Source organism: Nestor notabilis, unplaced genomic scaffold (genome assembly GCF_000696875.1).
Source record: "Nestor notabilis isolate BGI_N333 unplaced genomic scaffold, ASM69687v1 scaffold8886, whole genome shotgun sequence".
In the NCBI taxonomy this organism is placed as follows: Eukaryota; Metazoa; Chordata; class Aves; order Psittaciformes; family Psittacidae; genus Nestor; species Nestor notabilis.
The window spans coordinates 142,376-163,878 of NW_009933869.1; the positions used below are offsets into that span (position 1 = coordinate 142,376).

General features: G+C 44.4%; 1 protein-coding gene across 1 annotated transcript in view; it reads right to left on the bottom strand.

Moving 5' to 3' along the window:
- ATRN (attractin) overlaps positions 1-21,503 on the bottom strand; it is a gene marked incomplete at its 5' end in the record, with an annotated part of 105,197 nt that overhangs the window by 61,707 nt on the left and 21,987 nt on the right. Inside the window, 7 exons of the mRNA XM_010017073.1 lie at positions 7,271-7,428; positions 7,823-7,901; positions 8,407-8,501; positions 10,222-10,274; positions 11,727-11,820; positions 18,225-18,362; positions 19,039-19,272. Of these exons, the coding sequence (XP_010015375.1) occupies positions 7,271-7,428; positions 7,823-7,901; positions 8,407-8,501; positions 10,222-10,274; positions 11,727-11,820; positions 18,225-18,362; positions 19,039-19,272 (851 nt within the window). The remainder of the gene's footprint in view (positions 1-7,270; positions 7,429-7,822; positions 7,902-8,406; positions 8,502-10,221; positions 10,275-11,726; positions 11,821-18,224; positions 18,363-19,038; positions 19,273-21,503) is intronic.

Below are 21,503 nucleotides of genomic sequence, written 5' to 3' on the forward strand. Positions count from 1 at the left end.
AGAATAAAGTTTCAAGCACTTACAATTACGCAGTATAGATAAAGTGCTCTGCAGCAAAGACTGTTCATTTCTGAAGCTTTCTGTTGCAAGGTTTTCTGTATACACAAATACTTCTGTTGAGATATATCTACAGTATCTAAACTGATGATAAGCCACGATAAGAGTGTGTAGGTACAATGACTGCTTATTATAATACTCTAACAAACAAAGAAACCCCCAAACTACCCCTTGGACATGATAGGAACAGCCCAAGCACACGCGTAAGCTACAAGGTGACACACACACACACAGAGTATTTTCCAGCAGTCTGGCAGTAGCAGAGTTTCACTGACTTCATCCTCCCTCTTATATTAAGAACACTTCTGTTTGCAAGAGGGAAACTGAAACATGTTGTGTAGCTGCAAAAAGTTTAATGGTGTAACTGCAGTGAGCAAAACTGGAGGAGACGGTCTCTGAGGTAAGAAAAGCAGTTTGCATCCTGGCCACAGTGCAACATGGAGCTTTACTTAATGCCTCAGTTTGCCCTGAGGGACCAAACCCACCTGCACAGGAACTTTTATCCAGGGAAATAAGGGACAGTGACTTAGAAGAAGAAGTGCCATAAAGATGCTGCGAGGGCTGGAGCAGCTCTGCTCTGGAGCCAGGCTCAGAGAGCTGGGCTGGGGCAGCTGGAGAAGAGAAGGCTCCTCAAGGGGACACCTTAGAGCAGCTCCAGGGCCTAAAGGGGCTCCAGGAAACCTGGAGAGGGGCTTTGGACAAGGGATGTAGGGACGGGACAAGGGCAATGGCTTGAACCTGCCAGAGGGGAGATTGAGATGAGCTCTTGGGCAGAAGCTCTTCCCTGGGAGGGTGCTGAGGCGCTGGCACAGGGTGCCCAGAGAAGCTGTGGCTGCCCCACCCCTGGCAGTGGTCAAGGCCGTGTTGGACACAGGGGCTTGGAGCAACCGGCTTGGACCAACTGGCCCCGTGGGAAGGGTTCCCTGCCTGTGGCAGGGGTTGGAGCTGGAGGAGCTTTATGGTCCTTCCAACCAAATCCATCCTATGACTATAAGAAAGTTCTGAGTAAAAACTACTCCTGAGAAAAAGGAGTGTGAGATGAGTGCTGAAGGAGCAGTCAAGGGAAGTAGAAGGGTCAAGAAGGGAGAAGGCTCTTCATGGCTTTCTTTTAAATCTTGTAGTGAACCCCAGCCAAGGACTGATTGCTAGGAAGTCTTTTTCCCCAAAAATCCATACCATGATGTATCTTCTATTTTATCTTATTGAAGAGAAACTTCTACAGAGAGCCAAGACTTTACAAGAAAGGAAAAGAACAGGGAAAGCAAATAGGAAAGAGGTACAGAAAGGACAGGCAGGGACACAGACTGCAATTAAGGGCAATTGAGGGCAGCTCAATCCACAGCAGAAGATTGCACAAGACCTGAAAGGACACACTGAGTCCTGGAAACAAACCATACCTTTTTACTGACTCTTCTCCAGTTTTTCCTCTCTGCAACCATTACTTTTCATAATCCATCAACTGCTTTGAAAAACTTATCAAGATGGTGAGGAGGGAAAAGAAATTAGAGTAAAGTAGTACCCCTGGGTGGTGTAAGAAGATTAGTGTCCAACTGTATTGTATAGTGTATAGCATCCAGTGTGGAAAAGCTTTCACGTGGCATCAAATCTGACAGTGCTGCTACACCTGATGGTGAATGGGCTCGAAGTACAGAGTGATACCAGGCAAAAGCAGATCAGCACTGGCAGTGCCACACCTGGAGCACCGGGTCCAGTTTGGGGCTCCCCAGTACAAGGGAGACATGGACACAGAGAGAGAGCTTCCAACAAAGGGCCACAGAGATGATTCAGGGGCTGGAGCACCTCTGCTGTGAGGAAAGGCTGAGAGAGCTGGGGCTGCTCAGCCTGGAGAAGAGGAGGCTCAGGATGGATCTTAATGTGTATGAACACCCGAGGGGATGGAGCCAAGCTTCTTCCAGGGGTGCCCAGTGACAGGACAAGGGGCAATGGGCACAAACCAAGACACAGGAGGTCCCTTGAACATCAGGAAACACTTGTTTACCTCGTGGGTGACTGAGCACTGGTGCAGGTTGCCCGGGGAGGCTGTGGAGTCTCCATCCTTGCAGACACTCAAAAGCTGTCTGTTCATGGTTCTTGGCAATTTGCTTTAGGTGACCCTGTTTGAGCAGGAGGTTGGACCAGATGACCTCCAGAGGTCCCTTCCAGTCTCAGCTACACTGGGATTCTGTGAAGACGACCCTGCTGTTTGTCAAATTAAGGAATGCAAAATCACAGAATCACAGACTAGTTCGGATGAGAAGGGACCTTCAGAGCTCATCTAGTCCAACCCCCTGCAAGGAGCAGGGACATCTTCAGCTAGATCAGGTTGCCCAGAACCACTGGTTTTCTCTCACACTCAGACACTGCTGGGTTGCTCTGAGAAAGAAGGGATGAATGCTCAATTGAGTGGAGATGGTATATCCAGAGAAAGGAGATACAGGTGGGCTTCCTGGAGAAGGATAACAAAGCCATAGTAAAGAAACAAAGAACTGCTATTGCAAATGGGAGAAAGGACTGAGACACCCAACACCAATCAGTATTTGTAGACAGATGACAGAAAAACATCAGTTTGAGGAAAAAAGTTTCTTAGCTAGGAACTGAAAAGCAAGCTACTCGAAATGGTGAGGACCAGGTATTCCTGAGTACTGTGTCACTGCCAGGCTTCTTCACTAAAAGGGTCTCAACCTGTAAGAGCTGATGCTATTTTAGACTTTGTTTTGGCAAGTAACAAGGACATTAAGAAGAGCTGGTGCTACAAAATTACCTTGGATTGAGTGCATACAGGCACACTCATTAAATTAAGGATAAAATGAGGTAAGTGTTGTAAGAGAATCAAAGTTCACTCTTTATCTATGAGGAATTAAATAAGACAGTAAAATCAAGCGGACTGAGGAGATAAGGAATGGGAAAGCAGCCATCTAAGTACTTCTCTCAGGTCAAAGATGCACAACCATTTGAAAGCTGCATACTCAGAATGAACCTTAAAAAGGACATCAGGAACAACTAAAGAATCTGCTTATTATGGAGAGGAAAGGAATCATTAGCAATGCCTCGGAAGCCAGCAAGGACTATGAAGATAAAATAAGAACTGTGAAATGTCAAGCTGTGCTAGACCCCAGCAAATGACAAACAGAATAGCATGAGATGTTTCAGCCACACAAGTAAAGGAGACCAGAAAGGGAAGGGGAAGAGGGCATGCTCTAAGGATAGGCAGGAGATTAAAACCAGTCAGCTGCATCCCTAAAGCTAATTTAGAGTTTCATTAAGGACAAGGACACTGAACATAGGTGCAAGTGTTGAATGGGAACGAGGTTAGAAGATACACAACTAAGGTGGAGACAAAACTTAGATGTTTGTATGTGTTTGAAGTCAGTGAAAGCAGACAGCGAGCATCCCAGCATTCCAAATGGCACATGAAATACCACTTCTGGTAGCAAGACTGTTAAAGGAATCTACCAGCTGAGCATGGCACTATGGAACATTTAAAACTTGTATTTAGAGGAGAAGGGAGAATTTAGATATCCATGCTCTTAAAACCTCAAGAATATGTGGAGTTTCTGGACAAGTGTTGAATGAAAGAACTGAAATAGTAAATGAAAGACCAAAACCATCAAGCGATAGAGCTGACAACAGTGATTTGTGCCGTGCCAGCCTGCTATTTTCTGTCTGTAACAAGAATTAATAGTATAGACCTAAGCAGCACAGCTGAGCTAATCCAGATGTCATTATGGATATCAATACATTGGGAATTCCTGGGCAAGATGAATGTGGTGAAGATTATTTCAAGAATCACAGTAGTTAAAGAGGACAGAAGCTAGTTTAAGGATGGCATTTGGATGGACTTTAACTGATATATTCATTAATTATACAGACCCAATTAGAAAGTGTGCTAACATCAGAATTTGCTGATAAAGTTGAAGGGGCTTATCAATAAAAATATGGAAGAGAACCACAAAGAAGAACAACCAGATAATCTTCAGGAGTGGTGATACTATCCAGAAACAATAGGGAGAGAACATTTTTAATTTACCTCTGCCCTGTGGAGCCAGGCTGAGAGAGCTGGGCTGGGGCAGCTGGAGAAGAGAAGGCTCCTCAAGGGGACACCTTAGAGCAGCTCCAGGGCCTAAAGGGGCTCCAGGAAACCTGGAGAGGGGCTTGGGACAAGGGATGGAGGGACAGGACAAGGGGAATGGCTTGAACCTGCCAGAGGGGAGATTGAGATGAGCTCTTGGGCAGAAGCTCTTCCCTGGGAGGGTGCTGAGGCGCTGGCACAGGGTGCCCAGAGAAGCTGTGGCTGCCCCATCCCTGGCAGTGTTCAAGGCCAGGTTGGACACAGGGGCTTGGAGCAACCTGCTCTAGTGGAAGGTGTCCCTGCCCGGGGCAGGGGTTGGAGCTAGACAAGCATTAAGCTCCCTTCCAAACCAGTCTGGGATTGTATGATGCTATTAGGGACTGAGAAGAATGTTCTCTATCAAGACTGCGAGCTCATCAGTTGGAAACCAAGAATGCAAAAGAATGTAATTAGTCCATACGAAAATGAATAAGGACTATTAATTACTGCAGCCATAAGAATGAGCAAAACAAAATACTTCTAGTACAACACAAAACAGATCTAGTAAGGTCTGTAAGAACAGAGAGATACCAGTGTGCAAGGCAGTGGCAAGACCTGATCTCCCTCACCTTATACATGGCTGACCAAAACTATACAAGAGAGATTAATATAAGTGAGTGCAGTGGAAAAACAAATGAGGCAACTGAACCTGGATATCCTGTTTAACAGGACGAGATGAAGAGGGTTTGTCGTGCCCAAGCCAACAAACACTAAAGGCTGAGAGAGGATATGACCTGTCCAAATTCATCCAGGGATGTGGGAGACAAACAAGACAATGGAGAGGACATTTAAGCTCAAAGACAACACTGGCATAGGAAAAGCTAGCAGAAATTCGCTGTAAGTACAGGTAGGGTGGAGGCTGGAGTAAACACAGGAGAGCTTAAGGGACTTAAGGGACAGGAGACAGCACTGCTCTTAAACATCTACAAAGTCCGAACACACAGTTCTGCATCAAGAAATAGCAAATAGATAAATCTGGGTAAGGTACAGTACAGCACTGATTATGGAAAGTAAACTATCAGCCAACAGAACCTCTAAGTTACATTAAATATGACTTTTTTCTGACTCCTGTGATTACCAATTTGGCAAAAGAGAAGCCTGAATATTTAAATAAATCATTAAGCAAGTGAATCACAGTGCCCAGCTTTGTACACAGGATGCTACTTTCTCTACTGCAAGCAGTACTTCATGAAAATGATGAGGCTCCCTGCTTGAGCACTCAGTGACATAAAGGTTTTACTTGCAGCTCTTGCAAACTCACCTATATCTAAAAATTATAACTTGACAATGAACTAAGACTTTACCAGTTGGTCAAGTAAAAACTCTCCAGCTGGAAAATAATTACCAATATTATAAGTGATATTCCAAAGTACTGAAATGCCACTCAAAGTCAGCCTATCCAATCTACCAAGCAACAAGAGAGTTTCCCCAGGCCTTAAACCCTACTGTCTTTACCACGATGTGAAGATTCCTAGTAGTTTTCAAAATGTTCAGGAAATACCTTGAAAAATATCACTACAGCTTAAAGACCTTTTTTCCCCAGGAGGACCTCATTTCCTTGCTCAATATTATGATGTGCATTATCTATGTTGGAAGTGACCCCTGTGGTGGGATTGCGTGACTGATAGGTCTGAAATACCAAGGGAATTACTGTGAAGTTGTCAGCTTTCATGTAATAATTGGTTGAATAAGGGTGAAGATGGAAGAATTTGGTCTCCACATTTGACCAAGCTTCTTAAAAAAGACAGAATTCAAATGCACTGAGTCTCTGTTCAAGACCGAGAAGCACTTTTGTCTTTCAAAGGGCCCCTCTATCACTGAGTACACCATGGTTTGACACCTGCCTTAGCCCAGAGCAAGACGATGGCTGAGGTTTCTCTGAATTATTAGCTGCTGCAGCACTTGCAGAGTCTCTGTGATTGCACTCTGTGATCTATGAGTGTTTTCATGATCCACCAAGCTTCCTCAGCACTAGCTTTATCATTACAGCCAGTCTGACACCTGAGGCAATGTGTGTGTTAACTAACTGCACTGAATTAAGGGAAAGAATGAGCTTCATCTCATTCTGCAGGTACCACCAGTCTTGGACAGCACAAGGAGAAAGGGGATGGCCCTTGAGCTGTGACTTTTGAGAACAAGACGTTAAAAAGACACTATTTCCTCTGTTTTCTCACTCCAGGTTTAGGTTTTGGCCGTATGACTCTGCTTTCTTCAACACCAGTATCTACACATTTAAAGTCAGCGACCTTGTTAGAACATAGCCCTGTTAATAAGTGAGCATCCCACTTCATTTCACAGCACATTTTTAGATCCACTGGTGGTGTGGTTTAACCCCAGTTGGCAACCAAGCTCCAGGCAGCCACTTCCTCACTCCCCTCCGGTGCGATGGGGAGGGAACAGGAAGGTAGAAGTGAGAAAACTCGTGGGTTGAGAGAAAGACAATCTAACAGGTAAAGCAAAAGCTGTGCACACAAGCAAAGCAAACCAAGGAGTTCACTCAGCACTTCCCATCACAAGCAGGTGTTCAGCCATCCCCAGGACAGCAGGGATCCATCACAAGTAACAGTGACTTGTAAAGACAAACACCGTCACCCCCAATATCCCCGCTTCCTCCTTCTTCCTCCAGCTTTATACGATGAGCATGACACCATATGGTCTGGAACATGCCTTGTGCCACGGCTGCGTCCTTCCCCAACTCCTTATGCCCCCTCCCCAGCCTCCTTGGTGGTGGGGTGAGGAGCAGAAAAGGCTTTGGCTCTGTGTAAGCACTGCTCAGCAGTAAGGAAAACATCAGTACTGTGTTATCAATACTGTCTCTAGCACAAATCCACAACACAGCCCATAGCAGCTACTGGAAAGGTTTCACCCCAGTGAAACCCAGCCCAACTGGGCTGAGGCAACATCAGAAGACGACACAACATCAGATGATAACACAACATCAGAAGATGATGCAACATTTTGCTCTTACTCAGGAACATCAAACGCTCTGTCTGGTGCAGGGTTGTTCTAAGAACCTGGACCATACAAAGCACACTAAACTGCCTCATCCCTTGAGAGAAACCAGAAAGTACTTCCCATGATGATACACACAGTAACAGCTCCTACCTGGATTTTTATGGGCCAGGTGAAATTACTGACGTAGACGAAGAAAGTGATGTTCGGATTGTTGCGGAAATCAAACTTCTCATTGGAGAAGCTGTCCTTGTATTCCTTTATATTGGTTCTTGAAACAACTGGAATCTCCTCCCCAGCCTGTGTGCCAGCTGTTTAAATGTTAGAAAGCAGCAAGAAAAGATGCTTCAATGTGTATTTTAAATGACAAGCAAAAGGGCAAATCATCCTGAATTCTAACATTATAAAATCCACTATTCATCTGAACACGCCTATTCTAAGCTGCATTATCACAACCACTGTATGCCAACCTATTGCATTACTAAAAATCAAATTTGCACCTTTGATGTTTCCAAAATACACTATTAAGATGGGAAAACATAGTTCTTTTTAACAGTTTACCTTTGCCTTCAGGCCCAACATTTAAGAACCAAACAACAAGGTCATAGGTTAAACCCCAAAACTGTTCCCCCAATTAAATCTGTGTTTCTCAGACACTGATCACTGAAACAAGCTACCAAGCAACTTGGATTATGCTCAGTTTACCTGCAAAACTCGTGGACCAAGTAATGTTGAGGTTGAAGTTTTTAGATGCATTGATAAACATGTCCAGGTCTCTGTTTTGCTGGGGAGGGGAAAAAACAGAAACCCGTTCTTAGGATAAGCAATTTTACTGTTTCCTCACAAATCTTCAGTGAAAAATAAAATAATCTTGGAATTTGTTACTGACATGAAGAAAATACATCAAGCAAAAAGCTATTTACATTTTCTGAAAGCACTATTCCCCTCCCCAAGGAAAGCATAATAAAGAATAGAACAAGTCACGTGCATAGAATATGAATTGAGACACAAAGTATGGGGCGAACAAGCAAAACTGCAGTAGCTCAGAGGTTCTAACAACTGTAAAGAATCAACCGTGGTTCCTTATGAAATTCTACTATGAAGATCTGAATCTGAATGGCCAAACGAAGGCCAAAAGATTCTGGTTGCTTTGTGGAACAAGACACACGTCACATCCCCAGACTAGAGCTGGGGACTTGCAGAGCTGTAAAGGTTCATCACCTCCATGGCCAAGAGGGGACAAACATACACCCAAAGGATGAAGTTTAAAGGGAAAGTAAAGAATTTACCTCTTCAGGTGTTGCTACAAAGTTGATTGCTGTGTAGTAGCGATCGTCCTCTTGAGAAAGGCTGAAGGTGAACTGATAGTCAATGAGGAGAGTATCTGTAAGAAATGCAAGGGAAGAGTTACTCCATGTCTTGGAATAAACCAAAGCACATTGCATCACGCAAAGCAAGGCATGATGCTGCTGAAGTGCCTCTTGCACTGAGAGTGCAACCAGGAGTCACCAAACTGCTATGAATGACTCCAACACAAAAGGGACAAAGATTAAAGTCAAGCCTAGAGGGGAAAAGAGGCAACTTAGATTTTCCAGCCAAGAGCCTTCAGCCTTAACCTAAATGGATGTTCATATCCGTATATTGTAAAAACCATACCAAGACATTTACTATTTCCATACTGCAATAGTTCTACATTCTAAAGGAATACTAGTAAAATGAAATACATGTGTAATCCCTGCTTGGAGGGGACAAAGTTCCACACATTAGAAGTTTCTGTACATCAGTGGACTTCACAGGGAGGATTTCTACAGAGCAGCAGCTTGATAATGGACTGAGCTGCCATCCTGCTCTGAATCCAATCATCCTCAGGCATGCCAGGACCACTTTCTGGTCTACCTGTATGCCCTCCTATACTCATGTCTGCCTCAAGCAGGGGTATCACCTCTCTGTCAACCAACAGTGCACACCCAATCTGGGGATACATCCACCATCTCACCATCCCTTTATTAAAACACACTAGTAGGACTTGTATGTATTCCCAAAGCCTTGCAGAGATTACAAGCAATAATAAATATGAAGCTATACACTAGGTGTAATTTTTCTCTTATCCTTGTGGGAGAGACACAAGCTGAGTGACCTTCTGACACACACCACCACCTTCTATCCAAAACACTAAGGAATTTTCAAAGAAGAAAACCAAGTAAGGCTGAATCTGTATGACACAAAGTTGTTCCTGTAAGAGGTGTTCAGTTCTGCCTGTTTTCCCTTTTTGCCCACTTTATCCCCACTGGCAGCAATGAATTCAGTCACGAATGGAGTCTTGGGCGATGTGGTCTAGTGTGAGGTGTCCCTGCTCATGGCAGGGGGTTGGACCTAGATGATCTTAAGGTCCTTTCCAATCCTAACTATTCCGTGATTCTATGGTTCTTCCAAAGGGACTGTCATGAGAAGCCATCAGTGCCCCTGTTTGGCTGTGGAACTGGAATTCAAACGTGCCAAATACAGCATGAGGATAAATCGTGTGTTGCACAAAAACCCTACTTGAGACTTGCACCTTTAAGTCATTTAAGATCCAGGCCCGCCAGTGAGCTGATTGCTAATATTTGCAAATAGAAGCTGGAGAGTTTCCATTTAGTAATCTGAATCTTGGCAAAGGATCTTGTGGAGTTGCACAAGAACCCAACTGTTCATTTCAAAGGAAACATGGCAAGTTGAAACCTTACCCGTGCTAACATGGACCAGGATGTTAAACAACACTGTTTTGCACTGACAGAAGTTCTGAAGACGTGCTTTGGGTTTCCTGGGTATATATTTTAGTGTACGCTCCAGAAAAGCAGATTTCATTCCAAAGTCATGTGAAAAACATTCACAAGTTTGTTCTCACAGATCCAATCATCACACAGACCTTTACCAAGAGAAGTATTTTCATTCTCTTTAAACAATACTTTTGTGAAAATTGAAGGTTTCTAAACTAGTTTTCAATCCTTCCCTTAATCCCCTGTATTTTAAACAGGCACTGAGGCAACTAAAACTAGTTTTAAACAAGATAGTTTAAACTTCAAGCACATTTTATATCTCAGAAATAAAATCCCAAGAGTACTCACAGTAACACGTTCCTTTAAGTGGATTTCCCTGATATCTGTTTTCAACTTCACACCTAGAAAGAATACATACTCTATTAATAAATGGATTTTTTTCCTCCAGGTCCATATATTTCCAGCCATTAAAAATCAGAAAACACCACCCAGGCAGATAACAGTATGCAATTAAAAGTAATGGATGCACTTCTGAGCTATATTGGATTGCTCCAGTCCATGGTCATGACCATGGTCCAGACCAGAAATTCCAAGGTCAAAACTAGTATGCAGCAAGAATTAGATACAAAATCCTGGCTATTAACCTTTGCATCACTTGGAATGTATGTATGATATGGTTTAGTGTGTCGTGTCCATGCCCATGGCAGGGGGTTGGAACTGGGTGATATTAAGGTCCTTTCCAACCCCAGCTATTCTATGATTAGCTCTTCACAATGGATGGAACTGGATTAAAACACTCAGAACCCAAAGTTTCCATTTACATTTGTGGCTATTCCAGGATCTAGTCCTGTAAATGCTTACTCATGTGAACAAGCCTTTAAAAATAAACCTGGCAATGAAATTATTTGGAATGAAATTATTTCCACTAACATTACACTAAAAGCATCTCTGTTCTGTTACAGGGAAACCTCCAGCACATTTGTTGCTCTGAAACTGCTCCATTAAAATGCTGAAACGTCAAAGTCTTATTTCAGGTATATTTACACTCCCCCAGAACAGCATCAGAGTGCACAGACCATAAAAATCTAACAATTAGAGGGACAAAGTGAAGTGGAGCGAGGCCAGAGGAGGCCCCGGAGCTGCTGTGAGGGCTGGAGCAGCTCTGCTCTGGAGCCAGGCTGAGAGAGCTGGGCTGGGGCAGCTGGAGAAGAGAAGGCTCCTCAAGGGGACACCTTAGAGCAGCTCCAGGGCCTAAAGGGGCTCCAGGAAACCTGGAGAGGGGCTTGGGACAAGGGATGGAGGGACAGGACAAGGGGAATGGCTTGAACCTGCCAGAGGGGAGACTGAGATGAGCTCTTGGGCAGAAGCTCTTCCCTGGGAGGGTGCTGAGGCGCTGGCACAGGGGGCCCAGAGAAGCTGTGGCTGCCCCATCCCTTGCAGTGTTCAAGGCCAGGTTGGACACAGGGGCTTGGAGCAACCTGCTCTAGTGGAAGGTGTCCCTGCCCATGGCTGGGAGTTGGAACTGGGTGATCTTGAAGCTCCCTCCCAACCCAAACCAGTGTATCATTCTATGTATAGACTGGGGGGCTGGTGGCACTATGTTTTCACCCCATCCCTTCTGCATGAGATTCCTGGTTGAAACGTTCTTAAACCCAGAAATCTTCAGGAAATCATTTTGTTCATTTCATGCCCCCAGGGGAAGCACAGGGCTGAGCATTCAATGGAGTCAGTCAACTGTCAGCGGGAAAAGAGGAGCAGACACATCTCAAATACAATCACTAAAAAATGCAGGGGTTCCATGCCAGTATGTGCACAGCCTTCTGACTTCAAATAACAAAGTGAAACGAACTCACAGTTGACACTCATCTCCTTTTATTCCCTTTGTGGTGCAGAAACATTTCCCTGTATTTGTGTTGCAGACGGACGCGTGGCCATTGCACTTGCAAGCTGTTGAGCAGAGGGAAAAAAAGATGCAATGTTGAATGAAGCAAAAGACACTAATTCCATAGCAATTAAGTCCTTTAGTTGCCAAACTGAGAGACATCAACAACTGAAGTGGATACAAAAACCCATTTGGTGCTCTTTGGTTTCTTTGTGATGCAGAAGGCAGCCAAAAATAGAACTGTGCGTCAAAATGGAGCGAGTGCAGGCTCAAGGACTGATGTTTTGCATGAAATCATGATCAGACTTGTGTATTTTAGCCTCAAAATTTACTTAATTTCCTCTCTTGTTGTTAGATAGTGCAAAGGATATCATAACTGGGAAGAGAAAGACAGTATTTGGAATAGTTTGGGGCTTGGTAACACATTTCAGTGGAACTCAAAGCTCTTGAGAGAGGACTATTTCTGCAAATCAAGCAAAGCTCGTGGTGCTTCTAGGGCTTTTTCCAGAGATAAATGGGCCTTTTAGAAAATAATGTCATTATCAACAACATCACCATATCTGCAGTGTAAAGTGGATGGTGTTAAGAATATGATGTCCGTGCTGTAAGTGGTTTGAGGCATATGCTCAATGTGTCTGAGCTTTAGCGTGGTCTCACGAGCTGAACGCCACTCAGTTGTGGTGGACATAAAGCAGCCCGCCCCTAGACTACATCATCCTGCCCAAAACAGACCAGCTCAGAGCATAGCTCTGAGCCTGATTGAGATGCAAACCAAGGTATGACAGTGGGATGTAAGGGAGATGTGCTTCACAAGAATGCTCTTGAGTCAAATTAAAATGCTAACGTTGACACACTTTGAGACCTTTACTCACAAAGAAGTAGAGGAGGAACATGCAAAAACACCCCAAAACCAAACCAACACCAAAACCAAACCAACACAAGCACTTGTCTTTGCTATAATGTTCACTGTAACTACAAGAATGGATGTAACAACTTTTCCCAGAAGGTAGATGTCTTTTAGATGTTGGTCTCCCAATGAACTGGAGGATGCATTCATCTGAGCTCCACGTAGGAGAGTGTACAATACAAGAAGGGAAAAAGTACATAAAGAGAAGAAGATCCTTCATTTGGTGCCCCTGAGCTTGCTGGAAATAGTATGCTTCAAAGGCTGCCAACCTCCTTGTTATGAAGACATATGCCTTCTCATTAAGAAGACACGTGCCACTCAATGTACCAGCAGATTCTTAGGCATGAAGTCCCCATCCTGAATATCCTTGACAACCTTGAAGCTTATTTTATGAACCCTTTTGATGTCTTCTTTATATTGGCATGTAATGGAAGCTCTATTGTATCAGGGACACTTAATTGTGCTTCTCAGATGTGGATGAGTGGTTTCCTAGCAGCAACACGGAACAAAATAGGAAGAAGCATAAAGGCCTATTGTGGGAACAAGCAAAGTGAAGGGAAATTTGACAAAATAATTGTCTTCTGTGAAGAAAACACAATTCTCATTAGTGGCACTTCAAAAAAAATAACCCTTCATACTATTGAGAATGCCTTGTACTTCCTTCCTTGCACTCAGCAAAGTGAAACCTGATCAATAGTCAACATTAACATACAAAAAACCTAGGAGAAATCTTGGATTTCATGGTGTTTAGATGCAGATTACAGTATCTTGAGCACTAACACTAATGCTGCTTCACCCTGTGATAACCACACGCTTATAAGGAGACTGAACACTCCGAGATCTCTATTTAAAACAACAGAATCTGTTTATGTATTTTCCTAGGAGCTCTGTAACTAAAGTCATTCACTAAAGGACTGGACTATGCCCAAAGAGAAATCTTCTCATGGCTTTGCAAATAACTGTGAAGTCTGGAGACAAGAGGTACTAGATATTGGAGTCTAAAAATGAGTATTTCCCTCCAGACTGGCCTACACGGATGCTGGAGAAGGACTCTTCATCAGGGACTGTAGTGATATGACAAGGGGTGATGGGTTCAAACTGAAACAGGAGAGATTTAAGTTGGATATAAGGAAGAAGCTCTTCCCTGTGAGGGTGCTGAGGCGCTGGCACAGGGTGCCCAGAGAAGCTGTGGCTGCCCCATCCCTGGCAGTGTTCAAGGCCAGGTTGGACACAGGGGCTTGGAGCAACCTGCTCTAGTGGAAGGTGTCCCTGCCCGGGGCAGGGGTTGGAGCTGGATGATCTTAAGGTCCTTTCCAATCCAAACTATTCTGTTATTCAATGACTGCAAAGCATGGTCTGACAAGGAACCACCTCACAGTGAGTTTCCTTCCATCTCTTTCTCAAGCCATGGCTCACACACTCATTCCAAGATGTTCATGGGGATCACTGCTCCTCTTCCTGCCATTGTAATGGTCCAGCTTCCCAACGGCAACCACATTACCCAGCTGACCACCCCATTTGTCCACTCCAAGTGCTTTGGCCATCCTCTAAGGCCCCCTGGTAGTGGGAAGCAGGCAGGACCACGGCACTACAGCTCATCATGGGCCACCAGCACACACTCTACGGAGGTGCTGAGAAGCGCTGCCGCCGCAGCAATCTGATTTCAGGCATAATAGCGCCTTCCCTTCTCTTGCAAATAACTTCCTTATCTACCCCTAACATATTTTCTTGTGAAACCTTAATCAGAAAAATTCTAAATCCTGAATGCAGAGAAAGCCCCTTGCAGCTATTTTTACATTTGATGTGCTGCATTTCCTGTCCTTCCTGATTAACACTCCTCTACGTTGGACACTACCTAAAAGCAACCGCTGAGGAATGATTTACCTCCTGTTTAGTTATTATCTGCCCAGCTCTGAAAACACCAATGCCCGTGATGATATGCAACCAATTCCTTCAGAGAAATAACTGCAGTTTGTCAAAATGTTTTCAACACGAGGGATACAGCAGCATTCACCCGGTGGCACAGAGCAAAAGGAAAAAGCTTCTTATTCCATCCACTCTTCTTATTCCTCCCTGGCTTCTGAACCCCATGGCCACCACTTCCAGCCCTGCAGAGCTTGACCTGTTGGAAAGGCTGCTGCTACACCAACAGTGCCACTCAGACTCCTCATGGAATGGGAAATACCAAACACTAACACTTTTCCCAGCACTGAATATTTGCCATTTTGAAGATATTATTATTGAGAATGGGTTTTTGAGGATCTGGGGGAGCTGACCTACAAGGGAGCAGTTCAGCTGAGAAGCACCTGGGAGCATTGGTGGATGACATGTAGACCATGAGCCAGCAGTGTGCCCTCGAGCCAGGAGGGACAAGAGCATCCTGGGGTGCATCGGAAGGAGCATGGCCGCAGGTGGAGGGAGGTGATCGTCCCCCTCTACTCAACCCTCGTGAGGCCACATCTGGAGCACTGTGTCCGGATCTTGGCTCCTCAGTACAAGAAAGACAGGGAGCTACTGGAAAAGGTCCAGTAGAGGCCACAAGGATGATAAGGGGTCTGAAGGATCTCTCTTATGAGGAGAGACTGCGGGAGCTGGACCTGTTTAGTCTGGAGAAGAGCAAACTAAGAGGGGATCTCACCAATACAGATCAATAGCTCAAAGATGTGTGCCAGGAGGACGGTGCCAGACTCTCTTCAGTGGTGCCTAGTGACAGGACAAGGAGCTATGACTATAAACTAAACCACAAGAAGTGTCACCTCAACATATGGAAGAGCTTCTTCATGTTGAGGGTGGCAGAGCACTGGAACTGGCTGCCCAGGGGGTTGTGGGGTCTCCCTCTCTGAAGACATTCAAAACTCAGCTGGACACGTTCCTGTCTAACCTGCTCTGGGTGGTCCTGCCTTGGCAGGGGGTTGGACCAGATGATCCTCAGAGGTCCCTTCCAACCCTAATGATTCTGAGATATTTAAGGTCCCCGTGCTGCTGGGGCCATTGGGCTGATGATACAGATCACACCTCAAAGTACAAGGACTCACACAAGGCACTCAGTGTGCAAACACGTGGATGCTTGTGCATTGGGATGGAGGGGACCAACAACCATCTGCAGCATGGATGAGACCATGGGCTCTAAGAACAGCACAGCACACAACAATCAACACACATACACAAAGAGTGGAATCAGCACATCATTAATGGGAAAGAAAGGAAGGACCATGGCTTGGAGGAAAGAATAAACTGGAGGTGGCTCTGCTGCCCATCAGCCAATCTTTATGTGAAGAATTGCCCTCTGGAAACCTTCTCACCATGGAAAACTTACTAATGGGCAACAATGGCTCTGGCTGCATGAGACAGATGGTTTCCTCTTGCTTTGCCTCTTCCAATCCACCTCAGTCTTTCTGTTTCCCCTCAGTCTGTCACCTTCACAGTAAATACTGTTAAACCACAGCAAATTAAAACACCGGGCCCAAAGCACTTGAGAGCAAAGCACTTTTGACATGAGCTACTGGTTTCATCAGATAACAAATGAATGCTGTTCCACAGTCTCTCAACACATTTTCTAATTTCTTTTTCAGGCATCTGGATGACTTTAGTCTATCATTCATTATCTCTACAATAAACTGGTTTTGGACAATCGTCATGCGAAAGAGTCCAAAGGAACTCACTCTCAATTTCCATACACACAGAAAAGCAACAAATATCAAAAGGCACATTGTGATCCAGTGATTAAACCTGAATGCTCCGAGTAGAATTGTGTCTTTTCTCAGGCCAACTCAGCCTCAATTTATTCACTCCTGCACTTCAAATTATCTTCACACAAAATGAGTTTACATATATCAGCGGTATTTAATCTTGCAGATAATGCTCTGGAATAAAGTGTCAGAGATGCACCTTCTCCTTTGGTGCTGTTGTGCTGCCTGTTGTAATTTCACATGCCAGCTACTGCAACACCCTTTTCTCTAAGCAAAGCAGCCTCATCCCTGTCCGTGATCTTTTCACTCCCCTCCTGAAATCTGTTTGCTTGACGGTTCTTCATTGCCTCATTTACCACCAACTTGCTCTTGCTTTAGGAAACAGGACATTCATGCTCCAACTACTGACTCTCATCTTCATCCAAAAGGTCGATGGAACTTCCAGTAAACACACTGCATGAATTTCCAAGTATTTTCTACTACGTTGTCTCCATACTTGGAAGGAGCAACACAGAGTCTTCAATGTCCCCTCATTAATCATTTTTCCTTATTTCTTCTGGGATGCCTAAAAACCATCCACACTCTTTTACTGATACTACTCTGACAGTGAATGATGTTATTTCAGTTCCACCTTTTCCATCACTGGGGAGGAGGAGGTTGAGGGTTACATGGCAAGGAAGCAGCAGAGCTGCTTGTGGGATGTCTCCAGAATGTGAGACTGAACCGAGTCTGGAGGTTGTTCCCAAGAAGGACCGATTTCCAGCAATGTCCTGGACTAAATGATGTCTTTTACAACGGCCTGCAGGGACAGGACAAGGGGAATGGCTTGAACCTGCCAGAGGGGAGATTGAGATGAGCTCTGAGGCAGAAGCTCTTCCCCGTGAGGGTGCTGAGGCGCTGGCACAGGGTGCCCAGAGAAGCTGTGGCTGCCCCATCCCTGGCAGTGCTCAAGGCCAGGTTGGACACAGGGGCTTGGAGCAACCTGCTCTAGTGGAAGGTGTCCCTGCCCGTGGCAGGGGTTGGAGCTGGAGGAGCTTGAAGTTCCCTTCCTACCCAAACCATGCTGGGATTCTGTGAATTATACCACTGCACCTAACTGCAGTCCATTAAAGCTCTTAAGCAGCAGCACCTTCCCATACATCTGCCTATCACCTACCATAGCTAGATTCTGTTTTTCAATTGGTCTCCTCATGCTGCAACACTACAAAATTCACAGTAACTCAGAATAATGTTGCAAGGTTCAAGGGCAAAACTCCAAATCCTTCATGTTCATTTCTCAGTATTACCTGTATTCCTCCCGCAAGAAAGATTTTTATCCCTGTTTCTTAACTGGATCTTGCACAACCACAAGAAGTTCTTTTTGCCAAAGAGCCCCAAAGCACTTTGCAGACTTAAAATGCAATTTTAACAAGGGTTCACCTAATCCTCAACTGAAATCCAGCCAACTCCTCCGTGCAATATGGCAAGCCTTTTATGCAGAGACAATCACAGCAATAAACGCACAACACATTAACCAAATGCAATAGAAGGTGGAATTTAGATAAGCAGAAATTTGTTCAAGACATTGGGATTAACAGTGTTTCTTTTCAAAATGAGACTGTCAACCACAAAAAAAATCACATGTTTTTCACTGTGGTCATCTCAAGTTTACAAAGGAGAGTAGAAAAATCATCTTTATCTCATGCAATGGAAGTTGAGAATTTCATCAAGCAGTTTCTGTATCTTTCATTTGAAGAAACAAGGATTGTGCCTCGCTCGCAGGAAAGAAATAATGTATTATCAGGATATAATTTCAGTTAAGATAGCAGAGGAATGAGGAAAGAGAGAAAAACATCGAAGGCTTCAGTAAAGGAAGATTTAAGGCATCACTTACGCTGGCATGTTCCTCCATTAGTAGGATCACCGTAGAAGCCTGAGATACAAGTTTCACAGTGTTTGCCTGTCGTCAGATTTTCACACTTCTCACAGATGCTTTCATTGACACACTTACTGTGCCCATTACACTGGCAGGCTGCAGGAAAGAGAAAAGGATGAGTACTTGTGCTCAAAGACAGTGCTTCATTAGATCCTCAGAACTCTGTGCTCTGCAGAGGCTGAATGAAATCACTTCATGCACCTTCCAAAGAGGTTCTCGCAGTCTGGCTGGAGACACGTGAACTCAAAGAGAGGTGTGTGTTGAAAACATGAAGTTTAAAGCAACACATGGAAAACTCAGCTCCAAAATATTATGTGCATACTGGAAAGACAGGACAGGAAGCAGCTGGTGGGATAGATTTACCAGGAGGAATGGGGAAGAACGGGTTTAGCAGCAGTCCATGTAATGTTATTCTATATGTTTGGTGTCAATAGTGTTATTTCAGAATCCCCGTGAGCATTACTAACAGTTAAATCACCCTTCAGAGAAAGAATTGCCTTGCTTTCAAACTCTAAACCAAGTAAGTTAAAACCCAGTAAAGGTTTAAACTGCAGTAATATCTAGGTAAGTCTTCATTCAGCTCTCCTGCATATACCAGCACAACTCCTTTGATCTCAAAATAGATTATTTCTTCTTTGTCTTCCAAGCTCTTTTCCTCCCTCCGTGAACAGGAGGGAACACAGACAACACAAGAGTCTTAAACAGTCTCTCCCCTCGCATTTAATTGTTACTATGGCTGAATTGTTTGAACAATTAAACATTGCTCACTTACCCGGACACTGAATAAAGGACCAATTATAGTTGTTCTCCACAGGACACATACTGACATTGAGGACGGGCTCCAAGCTGTGTTTCCCTGTTGATGATGGGGTTGGCATCTTCACTGGACCTCTGTAGGAGCCTTCAATGCACTTCCCTTTGCCTGTGTTGCTGGAATCTGTGCACCACCCGCAGCCAGGCTGCTCCAAACAGTGAGCACACGTGCAGTAGCCTGAACAGTTTTCAGCTATAAAACAACAAACATCAAATTGTGGCATAAATCACTGTCCCAAAGCACAGACAACAACAGACACAGAAACCCTTTTATGTCTTTTGTGACCTTAAGTGTTTATCTCACCAAATCTGTGAATATTTATTCTGATATTCACAGTAAGACATATATCAATAGAATTACGGAATGGTTTGGGTAGGAAGGGACCTTAAAGATCATCCAGTTCCAGCCCCTTAGTTGAACACTGCCAGGGATGGGGCAGCCACAGCTTCTCTGGGCACCCTGTGCCAGCGCCTCAGCACCCTCACAGGGAAGAGCTTCTGCCTAAGATTTAATCCAAATCTAAAATCTAATCCTCCTTCTGTCAGTTTCAAGTCATTCTCCCTTGTCTGAGCCTTACATGCCTGAATGAACATGTTGTGGCTGCCCCCTCCCTGGCAGTGTTCAAGGCCAGGTTGGACACAGGGGCTTGGAGCAACCTGCTCTAGTGGAAGGTGTCCCTGCCCATGGCGGGGACTGGAACTGGATGTTATGGAACAGCACAATACACACATAAGGGTTTTTTTCTAACCATTACACACCACCCCCTGAAACCAGAGGTTAATGTTCCCAACTACAAAAGATCCCTGATTTACAACACATCAGATGATAAAATCAGCCATCTGGAAGCAAAGGCTAAAAACCAGTTTGTTTACTTGCTCTGAGTCTCTTCTTACCACAGGCTTTAATATCTCACGCTACTATTTAAAGTATTTATTGAGCCAAAATGCATAGAATACAAATAGAGGATCAAATCTGGCTTCTTCGGATGCCCAGAGTGCCACATGCAGACCTCCAGGACCAGCAATCAACTCTACCAGGAAAAAACCATCCCCAGCCTTTCACCGTTCCTTTCTCAAAGGGGATTGTATTTCAGTGGTGACAAACTCCATACTGAAAAGTTTTTCTATTCCCTTCCCCATCCCATCTTAAAACAGATCTTTTAGATTCCTGGTGTTCCATCTTGATGTTTAAATAGACAGTATTTGCCTTTAAGACAAAAAATAGTAGAAAAGCATCGTTTTCCATTATTTCAGCCTACTCATCTCCTGCCTGATGCTTCCTCCAGCTCCTGACCTCTGGCAATAAGGGAAGTTCACACTCTTATGTGTGACTGTTGCCTGAAACTGATTTCCTGCATTTTGCAACACTTTGAGCTTATTCTCATCAGCTTCCAAAAGTTCCTACACCAACTGCCCAACTTCCCTCCTGGGGAACATACACACTCATCTGCTTATGCTACACCTACATTCCTGGCTTCCCAACTGCCTTGCCCACACGCAGCTCCTAAAGAATTCAACATAAAGAGAAATAACTTCTAAGATTGTTCATAAACTTTATAAATTTCTAGGCTATTTCACCCGAATTTGAAACCAAAAACAATGTTCCAAAGCACCATAAAGCTCTGGCAGTTCGCTCACATCAACCTAAAGGGTAAAAAGAAAATGATTCATGTAAAATAAGTTAGAAATTCCTACTTTGGGCTATATGTGGACAATACCTCAGAACAAAAGAGTCCTGTAAACCCTAGCCTGGATTTTATAATCTAATACTAAATTACATGGCTCCATATATGAATAAAAGAGATAGCGAAGAGATACAAAAGCAATTAACCACATGAAGTGATGTAACAATTAATTTGAGGGATGGGAATTCAAATAATGACACAAGTACTTTGTGTAAAACAAAAGGTGGAGGTTTCATCATCTCACATGAAGGCCTTCACTATGTGCCATTTAATTTAACTGATAGTTCCCGTCAGCGGGACCCAATTCCACTTAACACTTCACATGATGCAGGACTGAACTGGACACACAAAGCTCCTGGGGTCAAGCACTTGTCACCTTTGTCCAGTGGATTTTCTCTGTAACTGATGTGCAGTTTGATGACTTGCTACCACCCTCAGCAAGTTTATTGACAACAGCAAGCTGTGGGGTGCAGTTCACACGCTGGAGGGAAGGGACGGGATACAGAGAGACTTGGACAGGCTGGACAGGTAGGACCATGTGAACCTCATGGAGTTCACAAGGCCAAGGGCAAGGTCCTGCCCCTGGATTGAGGCAATCCCAGCACACAGGCTGGGGGAGACTGGATGGAGCAGCCCTGAGAAGGACTTGGGGGTGTTGGTCAATGAGAAACTCCCCATAACCCCGCTTCAGTGTGTGCTTGAGCCCAGAACCCCCCGTGTGCTGGGTGCACCCCCAGAG